The sequence below is a fragment of the Mixophyes fleayi genome, chromosome 8, assembly GCF_038048845.1.
Source record: "Mixophyes fleayi isolate aMixFle1 chromosome 8, aMixFle1.hap1, whole genome shotgun sequence".
Lineage (NCBI taxonomy): Eukaryota > Metazoa > Chordata > Amphibia > Anura > Limnodynastidae > Mixophyes > Mixophyes fleayi.
The window spans coordinates 133,634,435-133,651,917 of NC_134409.1; the positions used below are offsets into that span (position 1 = coordinate 133,634,435).

Sequence of the window (17,483 nt, forward strand, 5' to 3'; positions counted from 1 at the left end):
CCGATTTTAATGGAGAGATGTCTTTCTTATATAAGAAGTAAACCAAGTACACCCCAACATTTAAGGTTACTGATAAAAAAAAAAAAAAAAAAAAAAAAGTGCAGTGACCTACAGCAAATATTTGGGTGCTTATTTTTATTTTGTAAACTGTACTAGAAAAATGACTGAATCTGATAGGCTGCTGCAAGTTTACGGCACCGTTTTGTATTGTGCACCGGTTTAAATAAACGTCTCTCACAGAATTTTTTACTCCGTGCCGGGGAGAGCTAAATAGATGTTTGCAGTTAAGTTTCTCCTGTGCTAAAGTTTTAGTGAGGTGTCCTATTTTTGCCTTGTTGGTAGTAAACATGAAAGTTCTGTACATATGATAATAACAGGCACCGCTCCTTAATTCTAATCATGGAACAGGAGCTGTAGTGTTAATGCCTCTTGTGGTTGGAAATGGTTTTACAGGTGAGAGAACATGAGTTCTTTCAGAGTAAGCAGGGGCAAACGCAGGATGTGTAGAGAGGGGTTTCCACGCTACGCCGCCAGTGGGCATGACCAGCACGCACTGGGACTTGGCTATAATTTTAGATAGTGCTTGGCTGCTCTTCAACTCTTCCTATCTCCATCATATACACAGGGCAAGCCACCTCAAGCATACAGTGCCCCATGCTAGGAAGGGGTTACCAGACACTAGGAAACCCCCCCCCCCTCGGTTTGCCTATGGTAAGGGACCTATTTATGAAACTAAAAAGTGTGTTCAATCCCCGATTAACCGCAAAATTCTTATTTACTATCACTGCATCGCAGCAAATATCAGATATCTGCTGCTTTGTGTATCTCTTAGTTTTGCTGAGCAGTCCCCATAACAGTGTATGGACACTGCTAAGTAACGCTATTTACTAAAGTTTGATAAAAAAAAAAAAAAAATTATTGTTTTTTTTAGCATGTTAAAAAAATTCACTGAAGACAGCTCTGCTCCGAACAGCGCATGTGTGGAGGGATCATGTGATCCCTCCTGTCACATAATTTGCCTCTCTTTAATTTACAATATGCTCCTCGGTGCGCATGCGTAAGTTTTGCTATCGGCGCATGCGCACAAAGATTACAAAGTAGCCGAAGAACATCACTGAAGGACCGCGAGAGAAAGGAAAGTGTTAGGTAAGTGATATACTTCACAGGAACATACGTTTTTCGGAACTGCTGTTCCTGCGTTGGTTTTTTCATAAATATGAGAAATAGTTCAATCCTTATCAATGCAATAAGGATTAAAAACTTTTTCTTATTTTATGCGATTGATGGTAAATGTGCCCGTAAGAGAGAGCAGTTTGTATATATAATTTGTTTTCCATCTGTAAATACTACAACTCTCAGGTTACCAATTGGTATCGGGTGTACTCCTCCCAGATCTATGATTACACCGTAAATATCCTTTGTTACCTCGTTGAAACATTATCCTTGAGATGAGTGTAAATTTACAATTGGGGAGCTGACATGTAACGAGAAGCGTTAAATTGACTGCAACGCAAGTTACACACGCACGTTAAAGCACAAATATGTGCGCCCTTAGTTTGCGCAATAATTTTTACTGCCGTTTACACGATGTCAGAAGCTTATCTTGAACACCGCGTTTTAATGGCAGTCTGCACGTACCCTTCATTGACCCACATTTCAGTCCTTCACTAACTTCCTCGCGTTCACATTTTTTGTTTATTTTCTTACATTGAAATATGTAATTTGACAGCTGTAGCCAAAGGGTTTCATTTAAAAATTTTGCTCATATTTATTCCATTTTTTTTTATTTTTTTCTTACTTTCCTGCCTCGACTGGCAGTTGTTGCAGCTCAATTATACAATTACTCCAATTCTCATGTAGAGCGCACACGCAGAAAACAAAAATATATTTTAATAGACTCCTTATTCCGTTATCAGCTGCCTGATCCCGACTGTAATTGGGAAAACAAACATGTCTGTGTTTTGTAGAAAGTGGGAGAGGGACGGGGAGAGTTTACAAATTTAATCTGTTCTTCGAATCCTGTATTCAAGATTAAGAAGTAGAACTGAGGTGACAAATACATTATACTAAGCATGTTCAGAGATGTCACATATAATGGCTAGTGTGTGTAATAAATATATAAATTAAATATCTGAAAGAGACTGAACTCGCTAGATTAGCATAGGTGGGGTTTTTATTACATGTAGCGAAACAAAAAGGTCATCGCTATATGGAATATAATCGTCACGTGGGCCGATCTGCTCAGTGCGATCTTTCATTTCAGTGCAGAACACTGTAAAACTGCCGGGGACTGTTCTATAAGAGTTCCTGTTTCGTGTGTACACAAAGACGGACGGTGAATAGGTGATCCTTCAGCACCAAAAAATGGGTAGAATTTTAAAACTGTAAATTTGGAATCACGATTCTTTCAAACCTGAAGATTGTTCTTGCTTTTGCTATAGCAGACTTTGCAATATGCTAATTAACACATAAATGGTTTTGGTTTTTTTTATAGTACTTTTTTGTTTTTATGAGGCCTCTTTTTCTTTAGTAAATTGTCTATCTGACCCTTAGAGGCTGTAGGGGTCAGTGTTGCTATTGTTTGTCAATAACTAAAACTCTCCATAGACCTTAAAGTGGTCCCAACACCTGCAAACTGTGAGGACATTCATTTTATAGGCAGCCTATCGGATTGCTAGGAACCAGTGACATCACTGAGGCACGGTATGACTAATATGCATGAGGGCTGACTAGTATTCATGAGTTGCTGGTTTCCAGTGAATTGATAGGCTGTCTTCTCATGAATATTTTATGTTACCGACAAGATTTAAGAAAGGTGTATATTTAGTAAAGTCATATATATATATATATCTCTATCTATCTATCTCCTGTAAGTTTGATTATTTGGTTTATTTTCTGTTTGTTTTGAACTGAGGGTTCTCTGGTGAATCTTGTACTATTTCGCTTTTCTGAACAGTGTGACATATCCTGCATTCAGCGTGATAGATTATTCCTGCAGCTGTGCTAGTGGAATCATGCAATATTGATTTATCTTCCATTTGTGAATTGGGTCATTTCTGCTCCTTGGATTGTGTCCAGCTTAAGCTGATGTCAGTTGACGCCTGCAATTCGTCCTGCGCTTATAAACCTACTTCTGACTTCCTGCGCCAATATCGATTCAGCCGGAGACCGAACGTTGCAAGTCTGAGACGGTCAAAGTCACCCGGTATTGAAGAGTACGGAGTCACTATGAACGAGGGACACTACATTAATGCCGCTAGTTCTTAGTGGATTCATAAGGCTTTATAGCCTACAGACTGGTGCCCCATGCGTCAGTGATATCAATAATTCCTAGTGACTTGATATCCTGAATAGTAGTTTACTCCACATAATTACTGTCATCACTGTTTATAAGCAGCGGATACATTTTAACGATTCTCAGTTTGCAAAATCCTAGTAATCTTTAGCTGAATCACAAATATCCCTATATTAGTAATAGATTTTGGATTCCAAATGAAGTCATTGCAGATTGTAAAGCGCTACAGAATTTGCTGGCACTATATAAATAAATGTTGATGATTGCAAAACACCTAAGTCTCTGATACGTTTACCTTACACATAATAGTGTTTAATATCACTAGGGTAACACTCCAAGGTGTGCTAAGCAGTTTAATCTCCTCCGTACTAGGTGGCTTAGAGCACCTGCTCCACTAGCACTGCCATGTAAATGTAACTCTGTGTTTCAGGGTCTCTGCGCCTAAGACTATCCTTCTAGCTGCTGGCTGGCATAGCAGTATACATATATAAATGCATATGACCCGCGTGTCTCGGCATCCGTCCCAGATAACTATTACTTCCAGCCCTGGCTGCATCACAGATCCTGCTGAATGTATCATGCCATTCTCGCCTGTAGGTGAAGCTGTGAAAGTTCAGCACATATCAGAAACTAAGCCAAGGATTTACTGCACCGCGTTTAACTACACATGTTGAGAAGAGAATGTTTATATCTGATAACCGTAATGCCTCATAATACGGCTGGATGGGAATTATAGGACAGAGGCAGCAGCGTATATCCTGCCAAATTCCCATACAGCCATGGCAGAACATACATTGTACAAGGGTTGGAGTTTTTATTTTAAAAAACATTTGTAAATGAGTCCTTGGCACTTGAAAACTTTTTTGTTGTTGGTTCTGTTGGTAAATGTAACAGTCGCACTACATGTTGAAGAACAGTCGTTGCGACTCGTAATGAACACTAGATTTGTACGGCGATGAGATCAGATACCCCAAAATGCAAAGGCTGCATGCTGCAATTTAATGGCTAATTTGGTTGTCTTAGAACTTATTGGTCCTCAAATGACAGCTGGTATTTGTCCAAAAATACCGGCGTTCATGAATTAACATGTGATTGGCGCTATCTAGTGTCTGTAGGGAGTGACGGTAAATCTGAATGAAGGTAGTTGATTCTGTATGCGATCTATTGGAGAGCTGCTATATGTTGGGGTAGATTGGCTGATGACCACACCTTGTCGGTGTAGGCAATCATCAACTGACTGCACTCGTTGCACCTTGTCTGCTACGGCCTGAGCGCCAAACTGCCGGCTCTTTGTCCACTTATCTCTGTATACATACGGTCAGAGATATGGTCGCAGTCTGACCAAGCGGATGTATCAGTCTGTATATAGACCACTTAAATTATAGGGATATTAAGTCACCGAGCACTAATGTCACTATATAAAGACCTACAATGCGAAGGTGGCTTCAAATATCCTTATATTGTAAAGCGGAGTGTATGATCCTTACATTTATAGTTTGATGTCCTTACCAGACTTTGATAATTACAGGTTATATCTCTAAGCACCGTTTATACAAATGTTACCTATATTAATGTCACTTGTGCATTATATGTTTAGCATCCACTCATTGTCAAACACAGACCGTTGTATTTACTGGACTTGTTTGCCAACAACGTCCCTGTTTCTTTAAATCTGCTTCGGGTCCTCTCTCTCTTAATTAAGTACATTTGTTTAGTAAAACTGCCTAAAAATAATCCTCAGATGATGTTATCGGTATGCTGGCGGTGAATCAAAGCCTTGCCTCTAATTAAACGAGGCCTGCGATTTGTTTGCGTGCTGGCATATATTTCCATCCTAATGAGCGCGCTCAGGGGAGCCTGCGTTCTGCTCCCAGCTTTGTACCTTGGGGCGGCTTCGGGGCTTGGGGGGCATCTCAAGAAGGGTGACATGGCCTTGAGTGGCCCCCATCTCTCCATCTTAATGCCTGTGAGGAGTTAAATCGTGTTTTCGTGCAGCTCCAGTTCCCTCGGTTTTAATTAATGTTATGATAAAATGTTTGGAAATATCTAGACTTCATAAATAAGCCCTCGTTACTTTGTGTTGATTATTTCTTTTGATAAGGAATGTGCTGGGGTGCACGGGCCTAGCCTGTGTTTACAAGGATCAGACTTTCCGGAGAACTGTTCTGAACTCTTGTTACATGGTGCATCATGGAATTATACCAATTACGGCCTTGGACACTGTTCTAGGGACAGACCATGACCTCGGCTTATCAACCGCACAGTCTTTGGCTGTTGATAACCCAGCCATACCGAAGCATGGTTCCCTCTCCGGTGGAGCTCGTTGTGCTCTGTGTTGTGATGGTTCTTCTCAGAAGGACCTAGCATTAAAGAACCATTTGGATTTGAATCTTATCCATTACTTTGGTGCTTGGGATGCTGCCTTTATACTATGTCTGATCGCCTGTGGCCGAGGGTCAGATTCTTCTGTAAGACTCTTAACGAACGAAGTAAAATAGATTACAGGGATCGTTTCAGGGGCAAACGCAGGATTTGTAAAGGGGGGTTTCCACACCACGCCGCCAGTTGGCGTGACCAGCATTCATGGGGGCGTTGCTATAATTTTAGACCGTGCTTGGCTGCTCTCCAACTCTTCCTATCCCCATAATATACATGGGCAATGTTACATGCACTACTGTTTGTGCACGCAGAGCCATGTGAAGCGGGGGCAGGGTCCAGCCACCTCAATTATACAGTGCCCCATGGCTTGGAGGGGGGTTTCCAGGCACTAGGAACCCTCCCCTCCCCCCCACTTGGTTTGCCTATGCGTTTATGGATTACATAGAAAGTTGATCAATAAACTCTCATGATTTTTCATCTGTCCCACCATCCTCTCTTCGTTTGTCTGTGGCAGCATTGGACAACCAGCGTCTCTGTTGTTGTTGTAGAACTATAAATCCCAGCACGCCTGCCACACGTTGCCTATAGCATTCTACTCTCCTTATCTAACTATTCCCCTGTTCTCTCCTGTGCCTCTGCGTCCTCTCCTTCTTCTCTGTTTCCAACTGCTTCCGCACCCCTGTCCCACCACCCCCTTCTGGATTTAGGGCCCCTCTCTCTCACTGATCATCTCCGTTCGCACCACGTGTCCGCCTTTCGCTGGCGTTGTCCTGGCAACCTCGTCCGTCCTCTGCCGGAATGAGCAGCACAATATCATCCTGACACGCCGTACAGGGCTCTTCGTCTTCTGTCTGCTCAGCACCGGAACAGGGGAAGAGGGAGGGCGGGGGGGGCTTCTGTCTATTGTGTTAATATTTGCTTTTCTTCTGGTGCTTGCCTATCTGCCATCCGTGTTTAATCATTGTAAAGCTCTCACGTTGGCTTATACACTCTACTAGCATTCATGGTGCAGAGATATACACACTTCACTAATGTCAAGTTGCTGCAGCGATTGTAATGTTGTGTTTGCCTAATACTCCATGTGTTTGTCTATGTCCGTCTAATCTTTTTTATTAGCACTGGGAGTTTATCTGGAGGGCTCAGTAGTATTGTTTATCAGCCGTAGCTTTCTCCATTGCAATAAACATGGCTGAGGCAGTGATTGGGATTAGCGCCTTGTATTGACTGAGAAATGATCACCCATACTTTGGGATCTCACATTCTGTAATTAAACAGCATTGCTAAGAGAATTCCCAAACTAATTAAACATAGGTATTTTTACCGTTTCTTTGTAGTTTTTTTTTTGTTTGTTTGTTTTTTTTCCCCCACTGTCTGACTTTTCTAGCTGAGGTGGCGGCGGCCATTTTGAGGATTGAACCAATGTTGGAACGGTCAGTTCTCTAAGGGCAAGGGAAGTCGCTGAGCCGCGCCTGTGCCTCAGTGATGTCGCTAGCCCTAGTGAATATCGGTTCAGTCCACAAAATGGTTTCCTCTACTGCGTGAGGGTCTTGGGTCTACTTTAACGGTGAATCCGTGTATAGCAGCTTGAAGAACAACAAGACAGAGCTGATGTGTGAGGTAACTCGTTCTGTTTTTGTTCCCGTACAGATTTTGGTCGACCTGTCTGGCCCCTCCTCCCACGCCACGCAGCAGTATGAAAATGTGCTTGTACATGAAGGAAACGCAATCCTGAGGGACCTGGTTCTAAGCCCTGACCGACAGTTTATCTACGCTATGACTGAGAAACAGGTGATTAAAAAACACTGACTTTTTTTCTTTCTTTTTAAATGTTATATAGTTAATTATAGTTTGTTTCATGTTACACAGTCTGTGTTGGGTTTTGAAGACCTGATCCTTTGCTGACTACATCGCCTATCTGTGCCATTTAGGGATGATGGGAAGTGTAGTTCGGCAAAGGTTGGAAAACAGAATTACGGATTTTGAAATGTTGAAACTGTCGCTGTTACTTGCACGGTGGAAGCAGCCATTTTGTTAGCTGAACTAATATTCATTAATGAGTCGGCCGATCGAGTTCTCAAACCGACCAATGTCGTACAGGCTGCCTTCTCTTCCATTAAACTGCCCGCTCCAGTATGTGCAGGCGACTTGTGTAGTTTAAAACAATTCTGTACGTTTCCTATAGAGTTGCAATACATCATGGACATTTTAGCGTGATAAGAGACCGCTTGGTAATGAAAGCTTGCAGTGGCTGTTACTCAGGTGTGATATAGGATGACCGGACGCTGGCGGTACATGATTGGAAAAGTAAAATATTTAGATTATTTTTCTGATTTTCACCTTTCAAGCTTTGAACCGCAATTAGCGACTCCATGCTGACTCATGCTGTATCATTTGTTGTCTGGGCACTTTGTAGAACTGTCCACTGGGGGCGCTCTTCATGTGATCTGTCCAAAATGTTTGGCTGAGAAAGCAGCTTAATGTCCGTATATACAAAACATGAATGGGAATTAGCACCATTTTGTTAACTACTTATGCCTGTATGTATTAATAAATGGTAATAAAATAAACCCTTCTTTGTAATGGTATATATTTCCTTTAGGACCAATTTATTAACATTCTACGGAAAATAAGTCAAATTTGTTTTGGAATTAAGATCTCTGCGTTTGTAATGTTTCACAAAGGTGTTTATTTCATCTAATAATGTTTTATTCAGTTTACGTGCGTTACACAGAAACAGATGTACAATGAAAAAAGCTTCTTATCCATTTGCCATCATCATACAGGGCCGCTCGGCGGACATCTGGGCAGTTGCCAGGGACGTTTCTTTGTGGCGTGAGAAGTTTCTGTGTAGGGCACTGGTGGTCCTATAACTGGTGGTCCTATAACTGGTGGTCCTATACGTGCTCGCTGCACTACAGGAATTGTCATGCTAATTAAGTCTTGTGTTAGGCTGTCATGTGAATGAGAATCAGCTTCTTCCTAAGACGTCCGGACAAAAGATCCACTTGGGAGTGGAACAGACTGTAACGTTTTCTTTTAGGGAAAGGAATGTGGTGACCCTGGTTGTATAAGACGTTACATACCAAGAGCATCTCGGACGGACACTTTTATCCCTTTTAAATTTAAGTCCGTAAAAACAGGGTCTCAAAAGAGAAGGGGAGATGCACACAGCCCCCCTAAGATTCCGCACAGCCCCCCAAGGCCCTCTAAACTTCAGAAGGGCCGCAGATTACCCTACATCTCAGTAATACATTAAAATATTAAATTTAATCAAAGATAAACACATCTGCAATCATCCTCTTCATCTAATTATTTATATAGCGCCACTAATTCCGCAGCGCTGTACAGAAAACCCACTCACATCAGTCCCTGCCCCTTTGAAGCTTACAGTCTAAATTCCCAAACACACACAAAGAGACTAAGGGCAATTTGATAGCCGCAGCCAATTAACCTACCAGTAAGTTTTTGGAGTGTGGGAGGAAACCGGAGCACCCGGAGGAAACCCACCCAAATACGGGGAGAACATACAAACGCCACACAGATAAGGCCATGGGCGTAATAACATGTCAGCATTTTAAACCAGCTATAACAAACATTTATTAAAGCTGTAAGGAGCTGGGGCGGCAGTTAAAGCTCAGAGGGTCACTAAGCCGCCTGTTGCTGATCACTGCTGTACAGAGTGATAGATTACAGTATGTCTGGTATCTGCATTCCCTTGTACTAGACATCATTAAGCAAATACTTGTTTCGGGTTTTAACAATCAGCAAAGACAAACGTAAAATTATTAACTTTATCATAGGGTTAAATGACTCATTGCATAAAATCCACCAACTCGCAATGGTTTGCAGGTTAAATCGGAAAGAAGAGCGTGAATACAAGGATGGGCCTCAGGAAGAGTCAGGACAAACATGTCAGGGGTCCCAGACTCAAGAAAATGTTCTGTGACAGCCTCTTATCATGTCATGTTAGTAAGCGTCAGTCAAACACTTGGACATAGTTGGAGGGTCGGGGTTCTTCCATTTGCTGGATATGGACTATAGAAAAGTAATGAATGCTAAAGCTGTTCTTCTTTCCTTTCCATTGGCCCATCTACAATACCTAATAGTGACATTTAAAGGGCGACTGTCCCTGGTCCTAAGGTAACTTAAATATTGCACTATTGCTCCCCCATAGGAAAATATATACAGGTAGCCCCTGATTCGATAGAACAAGGGACCCACACCTGCCTGACATGTATAAGACATTAGCTGCATGTCCATTACTGGCTGTATTAGACCCTGTATAAATATCTTAATGATGTCAATTAATCACCTGAGGATATAACCGCCCCCACATCTCTGCCACCTCGTCCCAGTCCTCCTCCGATAATGCGGGTATGTCCAAATTCAGTTTATCTAAATGGTCCCACACAGGTGCTAGACCCACGTGCAGCCGACTGCTGTAAATCGAGGAGGTGGGTTACTTAGTATGTGAGAACCTAGTTACCTAGGTCCTCACAGTATAATGTTTATATTAGATGGAGGGGTGGGGAGAATCCATTTGAACGAACACATTGCTTAAACTGAATGTAATTAGGAACATAAGAGCAATTTTATTTGCACAATTCTTAAAAAAATAATACAGAAATTTATAATCCAGGAAAGTTTCCCTGAGGTGCTTTCAATGCCATTACTGAGCCCACTTTCCAGGGTCAGCGATCCATTGCTTCTTTAAAGGTCTTTTCACGCGGGTGTATTTGCCTTAGTGATACTAATATATACTTCTATACCTCCCTATGCTCAGGCAAATATTTAAAACCTAATCCCACTGCTACATCACACCACAAGACTAATATGGTCGTTATAACTGGACCTTAAATGCTATTTTTCTCGTGTTAATAAAATATTTAATAGCAATAAACTGATCTAGTAATATAAGCTCATTATTTGTATCTTTGCTGAGGAATATAAAGCCAGGAAGTATAGATCCAAAACAATTGGTGATCATGGTCTGTAGAATGTTTGTTTGGCTAATCCAAAATGTATATACTCTCTCTGTTGTTCAATAGAACACCATACCTATATATACGGAGATCCCGGATATAAAGCAATTCAATGCATTTATGAATTATGTGTTTTCCGATTGCTGCCATTGTCTTAGAGAATAATTTCATGTAGCATCTGTCTTGGGTCGATAAAAATTGTGACAACGGAGCAGATTATGGAGAAAGTTTTTTCTCCTTCCCAGGAAATGTAGGAAGCGGCCTCGTGGAGTGTCATTGTACCTCCTCATAGTCATCCAGGTAATTGTGAGGCTGCTGACTGTTCCCACCGCGTCTACTCGCTTCCTAAGCCTTCGTTCCTTCTGTTGATAAAAGCGTAGGCATCACACTGACTTACAGCTGCCACCTTTCTTCCCCAGGAGCTGTCTCCAGAAAAATATATACAATAAACCCAAAAGTAAGCAAGTGACAAGGAATTGTCAGCCCAGGTACCATCACTATGATGTACATGCTGGATCCTGATTGGATGTGGAGAAGTAGGGGGGTGGCTGTAGGACAAGGGTGCGATGGAAGAAGGTTCCTTACAGAGAATCTCTTCATCGTTATCCATGCATGCGTCTCTGGGTTGGAGATGGGATTGGTGACAGCTCCCTCTCCCTCAGTTCTCGCTTTGTAGGAGGATGATGGATTGGGGGGATTTTGAAGCTGTACAGGTTTCAAGGCCTTCATTGTCTATCCATGTGTGACAGCCTTTCCGCTCTAGGTTTCTTCCCGCTAGGTTTCTTCACCCCCCTCCTGTGCCTGAGAGGAGGAAGTTCTGAGGTGTTTTCAACAATACGTTGACAGGTGTGGGGGTGTTTCACACCTCATAGGAAGCCCCCCTCAGAGGGAAGGAATCTCTGTTCTAGAATGCTGAGAGATAGTCACAGAACACGGCGCAGAACTGATTGTCAAACCTCATGAACAAACTTTTTCTGCATTCTAAAGTTTGGGAACGTGACCATACCTTACGCTAATCTCCCACTATTACTTCACCTGTCAAGGAAATTGTATTTACTTAAAAATGTGTTTTCTTCGAGGGGAACTCTTGCGGAACGCTGGATAAAACATTAGATGTATTGCAGTAGATGTTTGAATTTTGTCCATATTCAATATCACAAATGGAAAAAGAAATATTTAAGCCACACATTGCTATTAAACATATGTATTGAACATACGCATGTAAGTCGAAATTCTGACTAGGTGACTGTTCGTACAGGTCTGGCCCACCTGCGGCTTTCCGGGTGTTGGGAAACTTTGCCAGCTGATAGCTGGCAGAGCATGCTGGGACGTGTAGTTTCACAACACCTGAATATAGATATGTATATAGATAAATTTAGATACAAACACCAAAGAGAATCACAGAAGGATTGGGCAGCACGGTGGCTAAGTGGTCAGCACTTCTGCCTCACAGCACTGGGGTCATGAGTTCAATTCCCGACCATGGCCTTATCTGTGTGGAGTTTGTATGTTCTCCATGTGTTTTTGCGTGGGTTTCCTCCCACACTCCAAAAACATGTTGGTAGGTTAATTGGCTGCTAACAAATTGACCCTAGTCTGTGTGTCTGTCTGTCTGTGTGTGTATATTAGGGAATTTAGACTGTAAGCTCCAATGGGGCAGGGACTGATGTGAATGAGTTTTCTGTACAGAGCTGCGGAATCAGTGGCGCTATAGAAATAAATGTTGATGATGATGATTGCTGTTTAAAAGACAAACTAAACCATGGGCTCTGATTAAAGGGGTGCCTACTGTCAAACTGCTATTTATACTGTCCACAGTATATGCACATCTAAACAAAAAAAAAAATCTACTAGATCTTTAGAAAAATAATGGGCCATGCCCCCCACACTACCCCACACATTGTGCAAATATCCAGATTATCACCTTAATAGCGCTAGTTTGGGTCACTGCTAATTCTCTTTAATAAAAGTTGCCATATGCATATCTGTGTGGCCCATTCTGCGCCAATGAAATCTGAATTTCCCGCTCACTTTACTTCATGACCGGAGCACTCACTGCAACTGTCACTATTTTTTTCTTTTTTTTACAATATAGGGGCGTATTCAATTGTCGACGGAAACGCCGAAAATCCCGCGGTCCACGCATGATTACCGTTATTACGGTAATCGTGCACGGGAAAAACAGTTAATACGGTAATTTACTCGCTGGATTTCAGCTTGCAGCTCCCTGAGCCGCGAGCTGAATTCCAGCTAGATTTTACCGTATTAACTGTAATAGTTTTAACGCCGCAAGACTTTTTAACAATTGAATATGCCCCATAGTGTTAGTGATGTCTCTGAATGAATAAAATATTCCAAAAAACTTGATAAATAAAAATATCTTGCTTAAAATAAATATAAGAAGGAAAATCTTAACTTTCAGGATGAGCCTCTGAAGACCAGGCCCCTGTTATATTCAGCAATGCTTTTTTGTTACTGACTGAAAATACATGTTCTGTCTATGAATAACTGTTAATCCTTAAACAAGTATCACTAAATAATGCAAAAGTTTTTTTCTGTAATCTTCTTTTTTTTTTTTTTCCTTTTGAGTTTGGAAGCTTTATTCCTCCTTTTTATCCCCTGACGGCTCCCGCTTGAACTTTAGCTTGCAGTGCGACTGTCCCCCTTTGTTAATAAAGTGAAATATTTGATCGGGGGTTACAGTGATCAGGGCAGGAGAGAATGTAATTAAATCCATGGATGTAAGTGAGTTTGAAGATTCATGAAGGTTTTTAATCAAACGTAGAGGAGCAATTAATGAAATGCCTGTAACCCTCCCAGGCTGGATTCTGCTCTTTGGGTCTCCCGCAGCAATCTGCACAAAGGGTACAATTTGAGGAGGGAGGGGGGGGGATATTAGATATGCTTTCATCTTGCAGGGTCCCTTGTGGAATAAGAAAATAGAATTGCTTCTTGGAAGAGGTATTGATCCAGCTATACAGATTCCTTTAGATAGTTACTAATACATCTTTAGTCCGCTCTGTGCATTAAATGGAAACTCACACGGGAGCAGCCCTTGTATTTCATCTGAAAATTAAATGTGATCTGTAACAAGTGTCATATGATGACCGCACCTGATCCCCTCTAGCACCTAAAGGGTTAAAAAACAATCTGATATAATTGCATTACCAGCCCAGTGGCTTTTGTTCTTTCTTTTTTTTTGGTTAAAGTTGAAAAAAAAAAGTGGTGACATAGCTATGTGCGTTATGTTTGATAAAGCTTTGTTTGTTTGTTCTGGGTGATTTCTTTTGTTTAAATTAGTTTTCTGCCTAAAATTGGAAGTATATTCAATAGGCAACCTAGGCTCATATCATAGGGTTTTAATTAGGGTCTGATAAATACTTACCAACTTGCCAACATTTTGATTCTCCACTCTAGGAGATCCCGGAGGGGTCATTAAGCCCCTCCCCCTGCTGATCAATGTCGCCAATTGCAGTATAATACAGCGCGGAGGCGGGGCCAGAAAGCAGCAATTCACTGTAAATTGCAGTATTAAGCCACACCCACCACCAGGATAAGAGTTTGCATTCTTGTTTCGGGAGAACTCAAAATTCAGTCGTGGGTAGAGGTAATTTCAGCTTCCTGCTCCTGAAAACTGGCGGTCCTCATTAAATCCCCTGTATCTTAACGTATTAACAGAAACAATGATCAGCGAGTGAATCACAACTCAACAACAACAAAACTCAATAACAACACTACTATCAGTCTGCAATACATCTGCTTAGTTTTTTGTTTTTAGTTTAAAAATAAGTGATATTTTCACTCTGTTGTCCCTTTAAATTAGTTTGTAATTGTTTCCTGTTAAATATGCATTTATTATACGTACATATTGCTTTGGAGAAGCCACTTTTGCATAATTACCCCTTTCATTTGTAGTTGCTGTAATTTGCTGTGAAACCGCCAGTAATAGCATGGGGAGCGGAGAACAGTATCTCCCCGCAAGTTATTCCTCACTCTGCCCACGACTTCTACAAATCCCCCCACCCCCCTTCCCACAGAAATTTACATTTACAATGACTAGATAATTTTTTTACGAGGTGGGGGTGCTTGGATAATAATCACATCAAAGAATTGCTACAATTCCCCAGTGCTGGCTCACAAACTCCTGTGAATATCAATTTGTGTGTTTCACCAATAATTTCATACAAAGATATTCTGCAGCCTGTAGTTCTATCCACTTAAATAAAATTATGGTAATGATATATGCACGTTTCTCCTGTATTATAGTGTACATGTCGCCTGTACACAATGGAGGCAGCCATTTTTTTGGACTGGACCAATCAAATCCAGTCTGGCTAGCAATTGGATAGGCCTTTCTCTTTTCAATAAATACCTCAATTGCCTATGGTTGGTACGTACACTTTTATTTTAAAATCCAGTGTTTTTTTTAATGATTTAAATACATTTTTATGTCCTTGCAATACAAATATGACAGCCTGTTTCCTGGCTGTCAGCTAAGGAATTCTAATACAGCTATACAGAAAAAAAGTGGAAGTAACAAATAAAGTTAAAAACCCCAACAAAACAGTCAAGCAAGCAAACATTGCATAAAGCATGATAATCCTATTTTAGAATACAAGCGATACTGTACAATAGCATATTTTTCTATATATTTATTAATGGCAAACAAGTGATCGGACATTGCATCACATATCACATTCAGGGGCAGGCTGGGCTTGGGGGGGAAAGGGGCATATGCCCCCCAGGCCTGTCCCATAGTCAGCTACCTTGGGGTGGGTCACTGGGCCATCTTTAAAATGTTCCTGATAGGCTGCTGATTCGAGTCTTGCCGCCACGGGCTAAAATTTTCTAGCCCTCCCCTGATCACATTGCAGTTTATAGACAGTGCGATAGATTGACACGTACACTTAAATGATATCGTAATTCTGTTCAATCCCCCTTCTAATCCTTTCAATATAAACACTGTTCTTGGTAAATGCAGGAATATGGCTGTTTATAGAGTCCCCCAATCAAGTGTTTGCTGAAATAATCAGATTTTATTTTCAATACCTAAAATTAGTACACACTGTAGTCTGCAGCCCCCCTGCGCCGTGGTCGGCAGCGCTCCTTCTACCTGAGTCCTAACAGAGCTTCACAACCCCTTTCCCTTCTTTTAAATCTTGAAGCAAGTCGGCATCTTCTGCATCGTTCTTCATCTCACAAATAAACTCCTCTGAAATTCCTTATCTCCCTCCGAGACCTGTTTGGACGGTGACCAAATCTGTCAGATTAAGATGGGGATGCGCTCTGGAATGGTCCCAGCGACAGAACTTGCTGGTCGCGGTAGTCTCGTACTGTTCAGATGCCTCTCGTTTCTTTTGTGAAAGATTTTGTTGATCTGGCCCAAAATCCAGTAGACGGCGACGTTAACTTCCATTGTCAAACAGTAAATGGCTATTGCTGCCAAGTTGGTGTCCTAACTGCAGGGTATATTTTGTATGAGGAAATATCTCTTGGTGTTTCAGTCTCTGTTAGTTATTACATACACTCTCCGTTTATATGTAGCACTATGATATATCTTGAGGTTTTTAAAGATAACAAAAAACAGTGAATTAAGTGTGACTGATAGTTGTTGTACTTGGTATCACAAACAGCAGAAGCTACAGCCTCTAGGGGGCATAAACCTTCTAGAAAGGAAAAGTGGAGGTGTTGCCCACGGCAACCAATCAGATTCTAGCTATAATGTTCTAGAATGCACTAGGTAAATGATAGCTAGAATCTGATTGGTCGCTATGGGCAACACCTTCACCTTTCTTCTTTAGAAGGTTTTATGAATCTACCTGCTAGTCTTTGTCAGTGGTTAATGGGCATCTCACTAGGGACAAACATCTCAAATGCAAAAGCAAAGCCTGTCGGTTATAGATATGCCTTGGTGATGTCACTATTTTTTTTGTTTGTTTGTTTAGAAATTCGAGAAGCTGTATTCTCTTAAATATTGACACCGGATCACTTTTAAGGGCCTACAAAATCTGCTTGTAAAAAGTAGGACAGACTTTCCGGCTTTGAGCCTTGTAAATGTTTCTCATTGACTCTCCCTCGCTGTGTATCCCCCGTTGATGCTGCTGTTTAAATGGAATAAAATATAATGTCCTTCGCCCCTTTTTATTGATTAGCCAGCTCACAATCTCCTCTTAACACACATTGTATCCAGATCGCCATCTCTATCTTCCTGTTCAGCTTGTAGCGCGGAAGAAATACTACAGGTGATCTCATTCTGTTCTGCGGGGACAGGTGCTACAGCAAGGTGTCCTTCGTATGATAGATTATCTAGCCTAGTTTTGTGGCCTAGTGATGCATTGAAGTTACGTTATCTTGTAAGGTTGAGGCTCCAGCTGTGTGTTCTATTTCTGTGTCTCTCATGCTTGGTTACATTGTCCTTCTAATGCCCCAGTAATCTGCTGTCCTCATAATGACATCATATTTCATCTTTTCCTGTGGGTGGGACACTCGCAGCTCCTGGGAGAAAGAACTTACAATCAGAGGTTGGGGGGTCACGTCATCTCTGTTGTATTTTGGTGTAATTCCCCCCCTCCAAAACTTTTAATATTTGGCTCATTGCAATTCTAATTTAGAAACCCAGGCGGTGGTATTCAGGCAGCAAGGAAAATTCCGTGCGGGGAGTTGAAGACCCTTATCATGGGGCGCACCAGTCATTTAATTCCAAAAAGGTGCCTGGAGCTGCAAATTTAAGAAGGACCAGCTAAATTAACAAGTCGTTCCATGTGGAATTTAATTACTTGGCAGCCTGCGGGCAAATATTAATATGTTTCATAAGAGCCAATGACTGG

The 17,483-nt window shown here is 41.5% G+C and overlaps 1 protein-coding gene and 1 long non-coding RNA gene across 2 annotated transcripts in view; one reads left to right on the top strand and one right to left on the bottom strand.

Moving 5' to 3' along the window:
• The window catches only part of LOC142099786 (uncharacterized), a 365,154-nt gene that overhangs the window by 198,616 nt on the left and 149,055 nt on the right, over positions 1-17,483 (bottom strand). The gene's annotated exons all lie outside the window — the stretch shown is intronic.
• Positions 1-17,483, top strand: part of PLXNA1 (plexin A1) — a 195,687-nt gene that overhangs the window by 91,840 nt on the left and 86,364 nt on the right. Inside the window, 1 exon segment of the mRNA XM_075183644.1 lies at positions 7,322-7,462. Coding sequence (XP_075039745.1) covers positions 7,322-7,462 — 141 coding nt within the window.